The 19,240-nt window shown below is 57.8% G+C and overlaps 2 protein-coding genes and 1 pseudogene across 5 annotated transcripts in view; all 3 read left to right on the forward strand.

Annotated features, from left to right (window-relative positions):
- Positions 1 to 19,240, forward strand: part of POLR1C (RNA polymerase I and III subunit C) — a 321,201-nt gene that overhangs the window by 169,303 nt on the left and 132,658 nt on the right. The gene's annotated exons all lie outside the window — the stretch shown is intronic.
- Positions 1 to 19,240, forward strand: part of TJAP1 (tight junction associated protein 1) — a 72,893-nt gene that overhangs the window by 41,657 nt on the left and 11,996 nt on the right. For all 4 annotated transcript variants that reach the window (XM_075338948.1, XM_075338950.1, XM_075338952.1 and 1 more), the window contains 6 exons: positions 2,402 to 2,505; positions 4,381 to 4,435; positions 4,677 to 4,816; positions 6,099 to 6,127; positions 13,739 to 13,900; positions 13,974 to 14,040. In XM_075338948.1, coding sequence (XP_075195063.1) covers positions 4,700 to 4,816; positions 6,099 to 6,127; positions 13,739 to 13,900; positions 13,974 to 14,040 — 375 coding nt within the window. In that variant the 5' untranslated portion in view covers positions 2,402 to 2,505; positions 4,381 to 4,435; positions 4,677 to 4,699. The remainder of the gene's footprint in view (positions 1 to 2,401; positions 2,506 to 4,380; positions 4,436 to 4,676; positions 4,817 to 6,098; positions 6,128 to 13,738; positions 13,901 to 13,973; positions 14,041 to 19,240) is intronic.
- On the forward strand, positions 4,825 to 6,092 carry LOC142295861 (uncharacterized; annotated as a pseudogene).

A 19,240-nucleotide genomic window follows, 5' to 3' on the forward strand; every position in this document is an offset into this window, starting at 1 on the left:
CGCGTGTCCTCACCTGGATACACCTGAAGCCCTACAGGCACGAGTCCATACAAGAGGTGGAGGAGGGGCGCCATTACTGCGGGGGCGCCCTATGTACCAGCTGCTGCAGCCCCCAAACTGCCCGGAGATCACAGCGCCCCCCCCCCATGTATAGTGACAGCGCCCCCTGCTGGAGGATAGATACCCCCCCCATGTATAGTGACAGCGCCCCCTGCTGGAGGATAGATACCCCCCCCCCCCATGTATAGTGACAGCGCCCCCTGCTGGAGGATAGATACCCCCCATGTATAGTGACAGCGCCCCCTGCTGGAGGATAGATACCCCCCCCATGTATAGTGACAGCGCCCCCTGCTGGAGGATACATACCCCCCCATGTATAGTGACAGCGCCCCCTGCTGGAGGATACATACCCCCCTTCATGTATAGTGACAGCGCCCCCTGCTGGAGGATACATACCCCCCCATGTATAGTGACAGCGCCCCCTGCTGGAGGATACATACCCCCCCCCATGTATAGTGACAGCGCCCCCTGCTGGAGGATAGATACCCCCCCCCCATGTATAGTGACAGCGCCCCCTGCTGGAGGATAGATACCCCCCCCCCATGTATAGTGACAGCGCCCCCTGCTGGAGGATACATACCCTCCCCCATGTATAGTGACAGCACCCCCTGCTGGAGGATACATACCCCCCCCCATGTATAGTGACAGCGCCCCCTGCTGGAGGATAGATACCCCCCCCCATGTATAGTGACAGCGCCCCCTGCTGGAGGATAGATACCCCCCCCATGTATAGTGACAGCGCCCCCTGCTGGAGGATAGATACCCCCCCCCATGTATAGTGACAGCGCCCCCTGCTGGAGGATAGATACCCCCCCCCATGTATAGTGACAGCGCCCCCTGCTGGAGGATAGATACCCCCCCCCCCATGTATAGTGACAGCGCCCCCTGCTGGAGGATAGATACCCCCCCCCCATGTATAGTGACAGCGCCCCCTGCTGGAGGATAGATACCCCCCCCCCATGTATAGTGACAGCGCCCCCTGCTGGAGGATAGATACCCCCCCCCCATGTATAGTGACAGTGCCCCCTGCTGGAGGATACATACCCCCCCCCCATGTATAGTGACAGCGCCCCCTGCTGGAGGATACATACCCCCCCCCCATGTATAGTGACAGCGCCCCCTGCTGGAGGATACATACCCCCCCCCATGTATAGTGACAGCGCCCCCTGCTGGAGGATACATACCCCCCCCATGTATAGTGACAGCGCCCCCTGCTGGAGGATACATACCCCCCCATGTACGGTGACAGCGCCCCCTGCTGGAGGATAGATACCCCCCATGTATAGTGACAGCGCCCCCTGCTGGAGGATAGATACCCCCCCCCATGTATAGTGACAGCGCCCCCTGCTGGAGGATAGATACCCCCCATGTATAGTGACAGCGCCCCCTGCTGGAGGATAGATACCCCCCCATGTATAGTGACAGCGCCCCCTGCTGGAGGATAGATACCCCCCCCATGTATAGTGACAGCGCCCCCTGCTGGAGGATAGATACCCCCCCCCATGTATAGTGACAGCGCCCCCTGCTGGAGGATAGATACCCCCCCCCCATGTATAGTGACAGCGCCCCCTGCTGGAGGATAGATACCCCCCCCCATGTATAGTGACAGCGCCCCCTGCTGGAGGATAGATACCCCCCCCCCCATGTATAGTGACAGCGCCCCCTGCTGGAGGATAGACACCCCCCCCCCATGTATAGTGACAGCGCCCCCTGCTGGAGGATAGACACCCCCCCCATGTATAGTGACAGCGCCCCCTGCTGGAGGATAGACACCCCCCCCATGTATAGTGACAGCGCCCCCTGCTGGAGGATAGACACCCCCCCCATGTATAGTGACAGCGCCCCCTGCTGGAGGATAGACACCCCCCCCCATGTATAGTGACAGCGCCCCCTGCTGGAGGATAGACACCCCCCCCCATGTATAGTGACAGCGCCCCCTGCTGGAGGATAGACACCCCCCCCCCCCCCATGTATAGTGACAGCGCCCCCTGCTGGAGGATAGACACCCCCATGTATAGTGACAGCGCCCGCTGCTGGAGGATAGACACCCCCCCCCATGTATAGTGACAGCGCCCGCTGCTGGAGGATAGACACCCCCCCCCATGTATAGTGACAGCGCCCCCTGCTGGAGGATACATACCCCCCCATGTATAGTGACAGCGCCCCCTGCTGGAGGATACATACCCCCCATGTATGGTGACAGCACCCCCCCCCCTGCTGGAGGATACTGCCCCCTGTGGGGTGATGCAGAGTGTCTGCTGCGGGATGGTTGGGGGCTGCTGGCACGGAGGGGGCATATGATACTTGCTGCCCTGACGCTCGATGTCCTCATGTTTCGCAGGCACAATGCCGTCTCCTGCAGCTTGAATTACCCAGGACAGAGCAGATGCAGCCCACATCACCCAGATGGCAGCAAGTGTGAGCGGGACGCTGTACCTATCACAGGTGAGAAGACCCCCTGCCCCGCACCCCCACTCTCCGCTCCCCTGATGGTCGGACCCTGCCTGTGCCCATTAGGTTCAGATCAACTCACTTCTGGTGCTGGTGTAAATTTCTGTAGGAAGAAGTAAAAATGACACTGAATGTGTAGTGTGAGGATAGAACAGCCCTTCTGTCATGTGTTCCCCTCTCCCCCTGAATTGGGGATGTGCCCTCCCTCTGCCTGCCGAGTGTTAGTCCGGCCCCCTCGCTCCCTCCGCCTGCCGAGTGTTAGTCCGGCCCCCTCGCTCCCTCCGCCTGCCGAGTGTTAGTCCGGCCCCCTCGCTCCCTCCGCCTGCCGAGTGTTAGTCCGGCCCCCTCGCTCCCTCCGCCTGCCGAGTGTTAGTCCGGCCCCCTCGCTCCCTCCGCCTGCCGAGTGTTAGTCCGGCCCCCTCGCTCCCTCCGCCTGCCGAGTGTTAGTCCGGCCCCCTCGCTCCCTCCGCCTGCCGAGTGTTAGTCCGGCCCCCTCGCTCCCTCCGCCTGCCGAGTGTTAGTCCGGCCCCCCTCGCTCCCTCCGCCTGCCGAGTGTTAGTCCGGCCCCCTCGCTCCCTCCGCCTGCCGAGTGTTAGTCCGGCCCCCTCGCTCCCTCCGCCTGCCGAGTGTTAGTCCGGCCCCCTCGCTCCCTCCGCCTGCCGAGTGTTAGTCCGGCCCCCTCGCTCCCTCCGCCTGCCGAGTGTTAGTCCGGCCCCCTCGCTCCCTCCGCCTGCCGAGTGTTAGTCCGGCCCCCTCGCTCCCTCCGCCTGCCGAGTGTTAGTCCGGCCCCCTCGCTCCCTCCGCCTGCCGAGTGTTAGTCCGGGCCCCCTCGCTCCCTCCGCCTGCCGAGTGTTAGTCCGGCCCCCTCGCTCCCTCCGCCTGCCGAGTGTTAGTCCGGCCCCCTCGCTCCCTCCGCCTGCCGAGTGTTAGTCCGGCCCCCCTCGCTCCCTCCGCCTGCCGAGTGTTAGTCCGGCCCCCTCGCTCCCTCCGCCTGCCGAGTGTTAGTCCGGCCCCCCTCGCTCCCTCCGCCTGCCGAGTGTTAGTCCGGCCCCCTCGCTCCCTCCGCCTGCCGAGTGTTAGTCCGGCCCCCTCGCTCCCTCCGCCTGCCGAGTGTTAGTCCGGCCCCCTCGCTCCCTCCGCCTGCCGAGTGTTAGTCCGGCCCCCTCGCTCCCTCCGCCTGCCGAGTGTTAGTCCGGCCCCCTCGCTCCCTCCGCCTGCCGAGTGTTAGTCCGGCCCCCTCGCTCCCTCCGCCTGCCGAGTGTTAGTCCGGCCCCCTCGCTCCCTCCGCCTGCCGAGTGTTAGTCCGGCCCCCTCGCTCCCTCCGCCTGCCGAGTGTTAGTCCGGCCCCCTCGCTCCCTCCGCCTGCCGAGTGTTAGTCCGGACCCCCTCGCTCCCTCCGCCTGCCGAGTGTTAGTCCGGCCCCCTCGCTCCCTCCGCCTGCCGAGTGTTAGTCCGGCCCCCTCGCTCCCTCCGCCTGCCGAGTGTTAGTCCCGGCCCCCTCGCTCCCCTCCGCCTGCCGAGTGTTAGTCCGGCCCCCTCGCTCCCTCCGCCTGCCGAGTGTTAGTCCGGCTCCCTCCGCCTGCCGAGTGTTAGTCCGGCCCCCCTCCGCCTGCCGAGTGTTAGTCCGGCCCCCTCGCTCCCTCCGAGGTTTAGCCCCCGCGCTCCCTCCGAGGTTTAGCCCCGCGCCCCCTCCGCCGGCCGAGTGTTAGTCCGGCCCCCTCGCTCCCTCCGAGGTTTAGCCCCGCGCTCCCTCCGAGGTTTAGCCCCGCGCCCCCTCCGCCGGCCGAGTGTTAGCCCCGCGCCCCCTCGCTCCCTCCGCCGGTTGAGGCTTAGCCCCGCGCCCATACCATTTTTTGTGCTTCTCTGCAGGTGTCCTGACTCCCTGCCGAGCTGCTGTCTGGCCCGTGGTGAAGTTTTGTATGTGGTGAGTACATGTTGTCCTGCCAGAGCGCTCATCCATCGCTCCTGGATCCAGTGTATGATGCCGGCCTCTCGTCTCCGCGTGCTGTCCTGCCTGTCGGGACGATTGATCTTTCCCCAGTGAGCGTGGCCTCCTCCTGGAGGGATCAATATTCTGCCTGTGGCTCTGGATGTGTGTGCTGCGCTCACTCGGCTGCCCCGGTGCCCTGAGTGTGCAGCCGCTGACTTTTCTTCCTCTGCTGTAGGATTGGTGCTCGTACATCTCAGGATGAGCAGCACTGCCCCCAATAAGAAGCCGTACCGTAAGGCTCCGCCACAGCACCGCGAGGTCCGCCATGAGCCACCAGGAGCACGGGAGGAGGTGATGGAGCAGCTGAGCAGTCAGGTAACCGCAGGTGGAGCAGTTGGGAACCAGCGAACGTGCTTCAGCCGAGCCGAGGCAGTGGAGCTGGACGCCTCAGACCACTTAAGCTGTTCCTCGTCCTGGTCCATAGCATCCAGCAATGATAAGGAAGCAGAATGGGAGGGGAGGGCTAGGAACAAACCGCGGACCCTGCTTCGAAGGGTGAAGTCCCTCAGGGGTAAGGGGAAAGTGGGCAAATCTAAGAGGCTTATGGGACTGCGCCAGTTTCTAAGCCACAGTGAAGAGAACATTGCCGCATCAGAGGCAAGAAAGCTGGAGAGCAAGAGCCGTAGCCTGGAACGTAGCCTGGTCTTTAAAGAGCCCGCTGAGGTCCTGACCCCCAAGAAAGCCCATCACTCCTCCAGCGGTCAGCCTCTGAAAAGCATACTAAAGCAGCCGGGGCGCCCTGAATCCTGACGCGCTGTGCTCACCAGCCCAGACAGGATCCCCCTCCCCAGACCGCAAGAGCTTGCAAGACAAAGCCAACTTCTCCAAGTTTCTGGATGAGATAACCTCCCGAGTGCTGAGCCCAACCAACCAGCACATGGCCCAGAGAAGAGGGGGAAGCACCGACGACGAGGCTCCCTTGTCTGTCCGGACACCTGGCAACGGATGTGGGCACCCAGCAGATGAGCGACATAACAGGAGGACGGGGCATCGGAGGACAGTAGTCAGGAGGAGGTCAGCAGACAGGAGGCATGATGCTGCCTCACACAGGAAGGAGCGGGGTCACTCGCCATCCGAGCAGGGCTTCTTGGACACAGAGTCCCTCTCTTCTACTTCGCACTGGAGTCCTGAGGGCAAAAGCCCTTCACCCAGGACATCACCTTCTCTTACTGCTGCCCGATACAAGGTTAGTGCCCCTGTCCTCCTGCTGCTGACTGCGGGCGGGGGACTCTGGGCTTCCGGCCATGTGAAGCCTCCTCTCCCAGGTTCCCGCTTTTCCCCTCTCCTCATGGTTTCTTTCTCCTGGGCTCCTGCATGAACGATCGTTCCCTGCTCGTAGGTCATGGCCCCTGAAGCCACAATCAGCCCCTTGCTCTCCAGCCACTTATCAATATTAGTGGAGGTTTGGAGGTAGCAGAGCTTGACCCTAACCATGGGGGATAAACATTGGTTATAGAAAGCAGGGTGACCTCTGTATTGATCTCACCAAGCTTTCCCAGACCCCTGAATGTAAGTTATAAGGGAAGAGAACAGACAGCGTGGCAGTGCCCCCCGCACCATGGTGACGGCCATCAGTGACTGATCTCTCTCTTCACAGGAGCCGATGACCGAAGCCGACAGAATTCAGTAAGTTTTCCATCTCTGGCCTCCTCTTACTCCGTCTAATCTTCACCCGTCCCCAACTCTCCTACTGTGTGCCCCTTCCCCCTTATTCTTCCCTTCCGACCTCCTTCCATTGCCATCTCCCTGGGTTTCTCTGCGGCGCTTGATTCCTCCACAGTCTCCTGCTTTATTCTGCTGCCCCCTATCTCCTCCTTTTGCCCGATCATGGCCTCTGCCTACATTCTGCTCGGTTAGGTGCCCCCAGAGCTTCATCTTGTGTGTTCCCCGGTGACGTACTCTACTGAATCTAGGACACCAGAGCCGTCACCATAGTGAAGAGCGACCACGCAGGAAAAGTGGTAGTGTGTAGAAGCCCAGACTCCATTGCTCCGCATCGTTGATATGGTACAGGCGAAGGGTGACATCCTGGCGTGTTATAGGGTGACCCCGTCGGCTGCTGACGCCTGCACCGATCGGAATCATCACCTGAAAGAGGAGCAAGGAAGCCATGCAGAAGGATGTAGTACAGAGATCCCGCCAGTGCAGCTCCGTGCTGCAGGCCAGTCCAAGGACGTGGAGGCCGCGGGGTCCGTCGGCCGCGGGGTCCGTCGGCCGCGGGGTCCGTCGGCCGCGGGGGTCCGTCGGCCGCGGGGGTCCGTCGGCCGCGGGCGTCCGTCGGCCGCGGGCGTCCGTCGGCCGCGGGGTCCGTCGGCCGCCGGGGTCCGTCGGCCGCGGGGTCCGTCGGCCGCGGGCGTCCGTCGTGGGGTCCGTCGGCCGCGGGCGTCCGTCGTGGGGTCCGTCGGCCGCGGGGTCCGTCGGCCGCGGGGTCCGTCGGCCGCGGGCGTCCGTCGCGGGGTCCGTCGGCCGCGGGCGTCCGTCGCGGGGTCCGTCGGCCGCGGGCGTCCGTCGCGGGGTCCGTCGGCCGCGGGCGTCCGTCGCGGGGTCCGTCGGCCGCGGGCGTCCGTCGCGGGGTCCGTCGGCCGCGGGCGTCCGTCGCGGGGTCCGTCGGCCGCGGGCGTCCGTCGCGGGGTCCGTCGGCCGCGGGCGTCCGTCGCGGGGTCCGTCGGCCGCGGGCGTCCGTCGCGGGGTCCGTCGGCCGCGGGCGTCCGTCGGCCGCGGGCGTCCGTCGGCCGCGGGCGTCCGTCGGCCGCGGGGTCCGTCGGCCGCGGGGTCCGTCGGCCGCGGGGTCCGTCGGCCGCGGGGTCCGTCGGCCGCGGGGTCCGTCGGCCGCGGGCGTCCGTCGTGTGGTCCGTGGGCGTCAGTCGTGGGGTCCGTCGGCCGTGGGCGTCAGTCGTGGGGTCCGTCGGCCGCGGGGTCCGTCGGCCGCGGAGTCCGTCGGCCGCGGGCGTCCGTCGTGGGGTCCGTCGGCCGCGGGCGTCCGTCGTGGGGTCCGTGGGCGTCCGTCGTGGGGTCCGTCGGCCGTGGGCGTCAGTCGTGGGGTCCGTCGGCCGCGGGGTCCGTCGGCCGCGGGGTCCGTCGGCCGCGGCGTCCGTCGTGGGGTCCGTCGGCCGCGGGCGTCCGTCGTGGGGTCCGTCGGCCGCGGGCGTCCGTCGTGGGGTCCGTCGGCCGCGGGCGTCCGTCGTGGGGTCCGTCGGCCGCGGGCTTCCGTCGTGGGGTCCGTCGGCCGCGGGCTTCCGTCGTGGGGTCCGTCGGCCGCGGGCGTCAGTCGTGGGGTCCGTCGGCCACGGGCGTCAGTCGGGGGGTCCGTCGGCCACGGGCGTCAGTCGGGGGGTCCGTGGGCGTCAGTCGTGGGGTCCGTCGGCCGTGGGCGTCAGTCGTGGGGTCTGTTGGCCGTGGGCGGCCACCTTCCTGGTGGCTGTTGTGGGAATTACCATCATAGGTGTTACGGGGGACTGGCAGATTAGGATAAGGTGGTGTTGTGACGGGGTGTACATCGGAGCAAAGAGAGACAACAGGCCGAGGATGATCCAACAGGTTTACTAACAGGAATACAGGAACAGCACACGACAAGTCCAAATAAAACAGATTCGGGGGCACCTCCCGATAATCCAAAGTGCCAGATCACAACGTAATAGTCCTTTTCAGAGTCCCAGAAATCCCACACAATCCACTGGACGGCGAGGTCTGTCCGCAGATTCAGATCTCGCTCCCTTCCTCTTCAAAAACTCAACTCCCAACTGCATTTAGAAACAAGAGTGAATTGTTTGAGCTCGTGGGCCCGCCCCTCAAGGGTAGGGGTCTATGCAATGGTTGGGCCCACTAGAAGATTCTAGAAGGTTGGCTCCGAGATGTCTACAGGTTTGTGTAGTTGGCGTTATCCACTGCTTACGAAACAATGAGAAGTTCCCCTGGCTGTGTGGACAAGAGATAATTGCATTATGGGCCCAGAGACACAGGAGATGGGGGGAAGGTATGGTTACTTACATCCCAAGACATTTCAAAGTGTTCAGTAAGTACAACCAAAGGAAAGTGACATCACATCCTGACATAGTATTACAGCAAATACAGTGAGAAGGTAAAATACATCTTCACAGGTGTATATCGCCAGTCGGGGTCCACCGTGCTCCCAGATGGTAAAGGTGCTGCTGGCAGCCCGTAGGTCAGGCGGATAATACAGAGCTGGGTGGCTCTGAAATATGAACCTGATCCAAGTTAGGCGTCGCTTGTACCAGGACTATTGTGAACCCTGTTCACGCCACAGGATCCACACACCCCAGACAGGAACTCCCCTGTTAGCACCACAGGGGTCCTGGGGCTCACTGTCCGTGCGCGCAGAGGGTACACCAGGACAGTCGGCGCAGCAGTCGCAGCCCAGTTAACTCAACTGGGCTGCCAAAGCAGGACGGAACGGTAGGACAGGAGCAAGACAGCTGACCCTGGGTGTGCGGCGCAGGTGTCTTGGCGCGACAAGCACCGATTGCCTAGCCCTGCCTACTGCTCCTACACAAAGGCTGTAGCCGCAATGGGCTCTAAACATGAGCGTGTGCTCAGAGCATATGTGAAGACTGCACACCTCCATGCAGTCTCCATGCCCTTTTATCACCTAGGGTCCTCCCCAAACCCAGGGTGAGCTACAATTGCGCCTCCAGGGGCCAATAGCTGAGTGCCGCATCATCAGTGATGTCACCAGCGACCTATACTGCCACGTCACTGATGACACAATGGCAGCACCGCCCCAAACACCCTACCAGTTATCGTCTGATGACCATTGGTGGGGTGCCAGGTCATAGGGGCGAGCCTCCGCGAGTCAGTCTAGAGTGGCCACAACATCTGGACACCTGACGCTGTCCAGCCTATCAGGGCCTGCCACCTCACGGACCTGCCCAGTGAAGTCCTTCCCGGACTTAGTTTCTTATGCACTAAGTGCCTGAGCATGCTCAGTAGCCCGAACAATCGACTTAGCCTAATTTCCGAGTCTAATTTTCAACGCTAAGTCGGTTGTTCGGGCCACTGAGCATGCTCAGGCACTTAGTGCGAAACACCTCTTTGCACAGGTACTTGGACTTCGTTCTGTGTCCAAGTCCTGTGTTGTGCCTACTGAGCATGCTCAGGCTGATAGCCTCGGAAATCAGACTATCAGCCTGAGCATGCTCAGTAGGCACAACACAGGACTTAGACATGGCACGAAGTTCAAGTACCTGTGCAAAGAGGCTTTTCGCACTAAGTGTAGGAGCATGCTCAGTGGCCTGAACTGAGGACTTGGCCTCAGATATGGCACTATCAGGCTGAGGATGCTCACCAGGCGAAACATTAGACTTAGGCTCTGGCTGGGGTAAATCGGCATGCGCCATAGCCGCCTCTCCACACTTAGACGTGGAAGAATAAGCAGCCAGCTGGACGACTCGAGGCACGGCCAAAAATGGCGGCCAGTGCGTGGGTGTAGCAGGAACCGCAGCAGGTTGCTTGCGGCTATGGCGGCGCCGATTCGTAACACTGGGGGCTATATGTGATTTCTGATCACAAGCCGGGAGCTGTATATTGGGGTGTCTGGATTTCATCCTCTGCCTGTAGCATCTATTTCCACATGACGCAGTAGCTCAGTACATTCGTATCCCCCCAGATCCCCCCTCCCCATAACAGAGTAGTGCTGCCCCCCACTGTCAGCGGATGTTATTGTTCCCCACCTATGTATAATGCCATATAGAATAAAGCCTGTCAGGGATGGCCGATGCTTCTCAGCTCTCTCCTCATTATATTCTGCCCGGGCTCAGGGATGGCCGATGCTTCTCAGCTCTCTCCTCATTATATTCTGCCCGGGCTCAGGGATGGCCGATGCTTCTCAGCACTCTCCTCATTTCCTCTGCCCGGGCTCAGGGATGGCCGATGCTTCTCAGCACTCTCCTCATTTTCCTCTGCTCGGGCTCAGGGATGGCCGATGCTTCTCAGCACTCTCCTCATTATCCTCTGCCCGGGCTCAGGGATGGCCGATGCTTCTCAGCACTCTCCTCATTTTCCTCTGCCCGGGCTCAGGGATGGCCGATGCTTCTCAGCACTCTCCTTATTTTCCTCTGCCCGGGCTCAGGGATGGCCGATGCTTCTCAGCTCTCTCCTCATTATCCTCTGCCCGGGCTCAGGGATGGCCGATGCTTCTCAGCTCTCTCCTCATTATATTCTGCCCGGGCTCAGGGATGGCCGATGCTTCTCAGCTCTCTCCTCATTTTCCTCTGCCCGGGCTCAGGGATGGCCGATGCTTCTCAGCTCTCTCCTCATTTTCCTCTGCCCGGGCTCAGGGATGGCCGATGCTTCTCAGCTCTCTCCTCATTTTCCTCTGTCCGGGCTCAGGGATGGCCGATGCTTCTCAGCTCTCTCCTCATTATATTCTGCCCGGGCTCAGGGATGGCCGATGCTTCTCAGCACTCTCCTCATTTTCCTCTGCTCGGGCTCAGGGATGGCCGATGCTTCTCAGCACTCTCCTCATTTTCCTCTGCCCGGGCTCAGGGATGGCCGATGCTTCTCAGCTCTCTCCTCATTATATTCTGCCCGGGCTCAGGGATGGCCGATGCTTCTCGGCACTCTCCTCATTATATTCTGCCCGGGCTCAGGGATGGCCGATGCTTCTCGGCACTCTCCTCATTTTCCTCTGCTCGGGCTCAGGGATGGCCGATGCTTCTCAGCACTCTCCTCATTTTCCTCTGCTCGGGCTCAGGGATGGCCGATGCTTCCCAGCTCTCTCCTCATTATATTCTGCCCGGGCTCAGGGATGGCCGATGCTTCTCAGCTCTCTCCTCATTATATTCTGCCCGGGCTCAGGGATGGCCGATGCTTCTCAGCTCTCTCCTCATTATCCTCTGCCCGGGCTCAGGGATGGCCGATGCTTCCCAGCTCTCTCCTCATTATCCTCTGCCCGGGCTCAGGGATGGCCGATGCTTCCCAGCTCTCTCCTCATTTTCCTCTGCCCGGGCTCAGGGATGGCCGATGCTTCTCAGCACTCTCCTCATTTTCCTCTGCTCGGGCTCAGGGATGGCCGATGCTTCCCAGCTCTCTCCTCATTATATTCTGCCCGGGCTCAGGGATGGCCGATGCTTCTCAGCTCTCCTCATTATATTCTGCCCGGGCTCAGGGATGGCCGATGCTTCCCAGCTCTCTCCTCATTTTCCTCTGCCCGGGCTCAGGGATGGCCGATGCTTCTCAGCACTCTCCTCATTTTCCTCTGCTCGGGCTCAGGGATGGCCGATGCTTCCCAGCTCTCTCCTCATTATATTCTGCCCGGGCTCAGGGATGGCCGATGCTTCTCAGCTCTCCTCATTATATTCTGCCCGGGCTCAGGGATGGCCGATGCTTCTCAGCTCTCTCCTCATTATATTCTGCCCGGGCTCAGGGATGGCCGATGCTTCTCAGCACTCTCCTCATTATCCTCTGCCCGGGCTCAGGGATGGCCGATGCTTCCCAGCTCTCTCCTCATTATCCTCTGCCCGGGCTCAGGGATGGCCGATGCTTCCCAGCTCTCTCCTCATTTTCCTCTGCCCGGGCTCAGGGATGGCCGATGCTTCTCAGCTCTCTCCTCATTATCCTCTGCCCGGGCTCAGGGATGGCCGATGCTTCTCAGCACTCTCCTCATTTTCCTCTGCCCGGGCTCAGGGATGGCCGATGCTTCTCAGCACTCTCCTCATTATCCTCTGCCCGGGCTCAGGGATGGCCGATGCTTCTCGGCACTCTCCTCATTTTCCTCTGCCCGGGCTCAGGGATGGCCGATGCTTCTCAGCACTCTCCTCATTATCTTCTGCCCGGGCTCAGGGATGGCCGATGCTTCTCAGCTCTCTCCTCATTATCCTCTGCCCGGGCTCAGGGATGGCCGATGCTTCTCAGCACTCTCCTCATTATCCTCTGCCCGGGCTCAGGGATGGCCGATGCTTCTCAGCTCTCTCCTCATTATCCTCTGCCCGGGCTCAGGGATGGCCGATGCTTCTCAGCACTCTCCTCATTATATTCTGCCCGGGGTTAGGGATGGCCGATGCTTCTCAGCTCTCTCCTCATTATCCTCTGCCCGGGCTCAGGGATGGCCGATGCTTCTCAGCTCTCTCCTCATTATCTTGTGCCCGGGCTCAGGGATGGCCGATGCTCCTCATTATCTTGTGCCCGGGCTCAGGGATGGCCGATGCTTCTCAGCTCTCTCCTCATTATATTCTGCCCGGGCTCAGGGATGGCCGATGCTTCTCAGCTCTCTCCTCATTATCCTCTGCCCGGGCTCAGGGATGGCCGATGCTTCTCAGCACTCTCCTCATTAAATTCTGCCCGGGGTTAGGGATGGCCGATGCTTCTCAGCTCTCTCCTCATTATCCTCTGCCCGGGCTCAGGGATGGCCGATGCTTCTCAGCTCTCTCCTCATTATCTTGTGCCCGGGCTCAGGGATGGCCGATGCTTCTCAGCACTCTCCTCATTATATTCTGCCCGGGCTCAGGGATGGCCGATGCTTCTCAGCTCTCTCATCATTATATTCTGCTCGGGCTCAGGGATGGCCGATGCTTCCCAGCTCTCTCCTCATTATCCTCTGCCCGGGCTCAGGGATGGCCGATGCTTCTCGGCACGCTCCTCATTTTCCTCTGCCCGGGCTCGGGGATGGCCGATGCTTCTCGGCACTCTCCTCATTATATTCTGCCCGGGCTCAGGGATGGCCGATGCTTCTCCGCACTCTCCTCATTTTCCTCTGCCCGGGCTCGGGGATGGCCGATGCTTCTCAGCTCTCTCCTCATTATCCTCTGCCCGGGCTCAGGGATGGCCGATGCTTCTCAGCTCTCTCCTCGTTTTCCTCTGCCCGGGCTCAGGGATGGCCGATGCTTCTCCGCACTCTCCTCATTATCTTGTGCCCGGGCTCAGGGATGGCCGATGCTTCTCGGCACTCTCCTCATTATATTCTGCTCGGGCTCAGGGATGGCCGATGCTTCTCAGCACTCTCCTCATTTTCCTCTGCTCAGGCTCAGGGATGGCTGATGCTTCTCGGCACTCTCCTCATTTTCCTCTGCCCGGGCTCAGGGATGGCCGATGCTTCTCAGCACTCTCCTCATTTTCCTCTGTCCGGGCTCAGGGATGGCTGATGCTTCTCAGCACTCTCCTCATTTTCCTCTGCCCGGGCTCAGGGATGGCCGATGCTGCTCGGCACTCTCCTCATTTTCCTCTGCCGGGGCTCGGGGATGGCCGATGCTTCTCGCCACTTTCTTCATCTATTCTGCTTTGCAGCTTTCTGCAGCATCAGAACGATGAGCTGCGTAGACGCCTGGCCTATGCCACAACCAAAATGGAGGCCATGGAACACGAGGTGGATGCTGGCCGACATTATTTGGAGGTGGAGCTCAGTCGCAATCGTGAGGAGCTGGAAAAGCTGAAGGACAAGTTCCGCAGGTAACTGATGTGGACTGGGGTCTTGGTCCATCACCCGTCACCACCGATCTCACCATCCTCTCCTTTCGTTCAGGTTACAGAACAGCTACACAGCCTCCCAGAGGACCAACCAGGACCTGGAGGAGAAGTTACACACCCTGGTAAGACTCTGCAGATCAGCAGCTCTCCTGGGGAGGTCCTATAGATGCGTCCTCCATATTGGACAAAGTCCATGTAATTGCAGGATGAAATCGTGGCCAAGATCAGGATTGTTTTCACAGTCGCCAATATGCCTTCTCATAAATATTGAACATATCGATCTATCAAGGTGAGATCTCCGCAGGTGAGAGGACAGCGTACTCCTATCATAAGTGAGATCTCCGCAGGTGAGAGGACAGCGTACTCCTATTATGAGTGAGATCTCCGCAGGTGAGAGGACAGCGTACTCCTATCATAAGTGAGATCTCCACAGGTGAGAGGACATCGTACTCCTATCATGAGTGAGAACTCCGCAGGTGAGAGGACAGCGTACTCCTATCATAAGTGAGGTCTCCACAGGTGAGAGGACAGCGTACTCCTATCATAAGAGATCTCCACAGGTGAGAGGACAGTGTACTCCTATCATAAGAGAGATCTCCACAGGTGAGAGGACAGCGTACTCCTATCATAAGTGACATCTCCGCAGGTGAGAGGACAGCGTACTCCTATCATAAATGAGATCTCCACAGGAGAGAGGACAGCGTACTCCTATCATAAGTGAGATCTCCGCAGGAGAGAGGACAGCATACTCCTATCATAAATGAGATCTCCGCAGGTGAGAGGACAGCGTACTCCTATCATAAGTGACATCTCCACAGGTGAGAGGACAGCGTACTCCTATCATAAGTGACATCTCCACAGGTGAGAGGACAGCGTACTCCTATCATAAGTGAGGTCTCCGCAGGTGAGAGGACAGCGTACTCCTATCATAAGTGACATCTCCACAGGTGAGAGGACAGCGTACTCCTATCATAAGTGAGATCTCCGCAGGTGAGAGGACATCGTACTCCTATCATAAGTGAGATCTCCACAGGTGAGAGGACAGCGTACTCCTATCATAAGTGAGATCTCCGCAGGTGAGAGGACAGCGTACTCCTATCATAAGTGAGATCTCCGCAGGTGAGAGGTCAGCGTACTCCTATCATAAGTGACATCTCCGCAGGAGAGAGGACAGCGTACTCCTATCATAAGTGAGATCTCCGCAGGAGAGAGGACAGCATACTCCTATCATAACTGAGATCTCCACAGGAGAGAGGACAGCGTACTCCTATCCTAAGTGAGATCTCCGCAGGAGAGAGGACAGCATACTCCTATCATAAGTGAGATCTCCGCAGGAGAGAGGACAGCATACTCCTATCATAAGTGAGATCTCCACAGGTGAGAGGACAGCGTACTCCTATCATAAGTGAGATCTCCGCAGGTGAGAGGACAGCGTACTCCTATCATAAATGAGATCTCCACAGGAGAGAGGACAGCGTACTCCTATCATAAGAGAGATCTCCACAGGTGAGAGGACAGCGTACTCCTATCATAAGTGAGATCTCCGCAGGAGAGAGGACAGCGTACTCCTATCATAAGAGAGATCTCCGCAGGAGAGAGGACAGCGTACTCCTATCATAAGTGAGATCTCCACAGGTGAGAGGACAGCGTACTCCTATCATAAGTGAGATCTCCACAGGTGAGAGGACAGCATACTCCTATCATAAGTGACATCTCCACAGGTGAGAGGACAGCGTACTCCTATCATAAATGAGATCTCCACAGGAGAGAGGACAGCGTACTCCTATCATAAGTGAGATCTCCACAGGTGAGAGGACAGCGTACTCCTATCATAAGTGAGATCTCCGCAGGTGAGAGGACAGCGTACTCCTATCATAAATGAGATCTCCGCAGGTGAGAGGACAGCGTACTCCTATCATAAGTGAGATCTCCACAGGTGAGAGGACAGCGTACTCCTATCATAAGTGAGATCTCCGCAGGTGAGAGGACAGCGTACTCCTATCATAAATGAGATCTCCGCAGGTGAGAGGACAGCGTACTCCTATCATAAGTGAGATCTCCACAGGTGAGAGGACAGCGTACGCCTCAAGACTAAAAAAAAACCAAGGAGAAAATTGTAGGAAAAATACCCTGACTATAAATAAATAAATTGCAAGTGCTTAATAAACAGGGTACTTAGTATATACATTTTTGCAAAAAGGTAAGAAGCCGTCTCACCTCGTCACGGTGTTTTTTTGTCTGTTATCTTGCTTTAATGCAAGTTGGGGGTGCAGCCCTCCTGATACTGAGGCTGAACAATTACCTGCTTCTCACTTTTTGCTGTGTATTTGATCTGGGACCCAGCTAACCACTTTACCATCCATATTGAAGTTTTGACATGACACAAGTCAGGTACAGAATATGTTTTTAACTTCAGTAGGTTAGGGACTGTCTCAGATGGGTACACCGTGACGAGGTGAGACAGCTTCTTACCTTTTTGCAAAAATGTATATACTAAGTACCCTGTTTATTAAGCACTTGCAATTTATTTATTTATAGTCAGGGTATTTTTTCTACAATTTTCTCCTTGGTTTTTTTCTGGTACTGGATGGTGGACACATCCTCACAACAGTCCTCACACAATAGGAGAGGAGTGTGCGGCATGCACCGGTGGCGCGCCAGGGAGACGTTGTGACGAGGTTGGCGCCTGGACAATGCCATTGACATTTTATATTCATTGTTAACAAGACGTTTTTTCTTCTCTAAAATCTTGATAAAATAATGAATCTGTTTCTGGTGGTGAAGATGCAGATGACCCTCCCTGCTCTTAGTCTTTGGTGCCACATGTGGCGGTTAATGTGTCCGGTCACGTGAGTGTCTCTTAATTAGCAGCTCTGTGGGAATGTGACGTAAGCGTGAGGAAGGGGTCTGGCCCAAATCCGCACACTGTTCATGCGCCAACCTCGTCAGGACGGGTCTCTGGCGCTCCACCGGTGCATGCCGCGCTCCACCGGTGCATGCCGCGCACTTATTCTCTCCTATAAATGAAGCAGGTAGAAAAAAGTCCAGCATCCGAGGATCTAGAAAAATATCAAAATTTTATTGAAAAAATCCTTCAACTCTTTCACTCCATATTAAAAACCAGAGGTAAAATGATCACAAGATATCACAGCCGGGCTATGCTGGCCTTATTCATTGTATAGGAGATAACATGGGCTCATGGCGGTTACCGCACATCCCGTCTGGCACACCTCACAACCAATCATTAAAGGATGACGGCTCCTACATGTTGTTCTAACATATTCTCACAATATCATTTCAAATAGGGAGAAGATACAGAATATATATCATATAAACACATTGTCAGTTACAACTGTCACCGAATGATAGTGATAGATGAGATTGTTATTCAGATCTAACAGTATTTGGGTGCACTGGCAGTAGATCCACCCCCACCAGGGGCGCCCCGAAAACACCCGTGCCACCAGATACGGGGCGAGGAGGGATTGGGAAATAAAACCTCTTCCCATGTGAACATGTACAAATTAGCAAGGGACGTGGACCCGCCCCCCTCCCGCCGCCTCCGCTCCCCTCCCGCCTCCGCTACCGCCTCCGCTCCCCTCCCGCCTCCTCCGCTCCCCTCCCGCCTTCGCTCCCCTCTGGTCTGCAAAAATACCTTTTTTATTGTATGAAAAATAGTTATCACTTAACAGAAATTGAACATTCATGATGAGAAATTCTTGGCTATTAGAATATCTTCTATATCTTTAGGCATGGATATTCTCTCCTTATGTGTCCTAGGACTGTTGTTAGGATCCAGTACCAGAGTACGCTGTCCTCTCACCTGTGGAGATGTCACTTATGATAGGAGTATGCTGTCCTCTCACCTGCGGAGATCTCACTTATGATAGGAGTACGCTGTCCTCTCACCTGTGGAGATCTCACTTATGATAGGAGTACGCTGTCCTCTCACCTGTGGAGACCTCACTTATGATAGGAGTACGCTGTCCTCTCACCTGTGGAGATGTCACTTATGATAGGAGTATGCTGTCCTCTCACCTGCGGAGACCTCACTTATGATAGGAGTACGCTGTCCTCTCACCTGTGGAGATGTCACTTATGATAGGAGTACGCTGTCCTCTCACCTGTGGAGATCTCACTTATGATAGGAGTACGCTGTCCTCTCACCTGTGGAGACCTCACTTATGATAGGAGTACGCTGTCCTCTCACCTGTGGAGATGTCACTTATGATAGGAGTACGCTGTCCTCTCACCTGTGGAGACCTCACTTATGATAGGAGTACGCTGTCCTCTCACCTGTGGAGATGTCACTTATGATAGGAGTACGCTGTCCTCTCACCTGTGGAGATGTCACTTATGATAGGAGTACGCTGTCCTCTCACCTGTGGAGACCTCACTTATGATAGGAGTACGCTGTCCTCTCACCTGTGGAGATGTCACTTATGATAGGAGTACGCTGTCCTCTCACCTGTGGAGATGTCACTTATGATAGGAGTACGCTGTCCTCTCACCTGTGGAGATGTCACTTATGATAGGAGTACACTGTCCTCTCACCTGTGGAGATGTCACTTATGATAGGAGTACACTGTCCTCTCACCTGTGGAGATGTCACTTATGATAGGAGTATGCTGTCCTCTCACCTGTGGAGATGTCACTTATGATAGGAGTATGCTGTCCTCTCACCTGCGGAGATCTCACTTATGATAGGAGTACGCTGTCCTCTCACCTGTGGAGATCTCACTTATGATAGGAGTACGCTGTCCTCTCACCTGCGGAGATCTCACTTATGATAGGAGTACGCTGTCCTCTCACCTGTGGAGATGTCACTTATGATAGGAGTACGCTGTCCTCTCACCTGCGGAGATCTCACTTATGATAGGAGTACGCTGTCCTCTCTCCTGTGGAGATGTCACTTATGATAGGAGTACGCTGTCCTCTCACCTGTGGAGATCTCACTTATGATAGGAGTACGCTGTCCTCTCACCTGTGGAGATCTCACTTATGATAGGAGTACGCTGTCCTCTCACCTGCGGAGACCTCACTTATGATAGGAGTACGCTGTCCTCTCACCTGTGGAGATCTCACTTATGATAGGAGTACGCTGTCCTCTCACCTGTGGAGATCTCACTTATGATAGGAGTACGCTGTCCTCTCACCTGCGGAGATGTCACTTATGATAGGAGTACGCTGTCCTCTCACCTGCGGAGATGTCACTTATGATAGGAGTACGCTGTCCTCTCACCTGCGGAGATGTCACTTATGATAGGAGTACGCTGTCCTCTCACCTGCGGAGATGTCACTTATGATAGGAGTACGCTGTCC

This window comes from Anomaloglossus baeobatrachus, chromosome 3, assembly GCF_048569485.1.
Source record: "Anomaloglossus baeobatrachus isolate aAnoBae1 chromosome 3, aAnoBae1.hap1, whole genome shotgun sequence".
NCBI lineage: Eukaryota > Metazoa > Chordata > Amphibia > Anura > Aromobatidae > Anomaloglossus > Anomaloglossus baeobatrachus.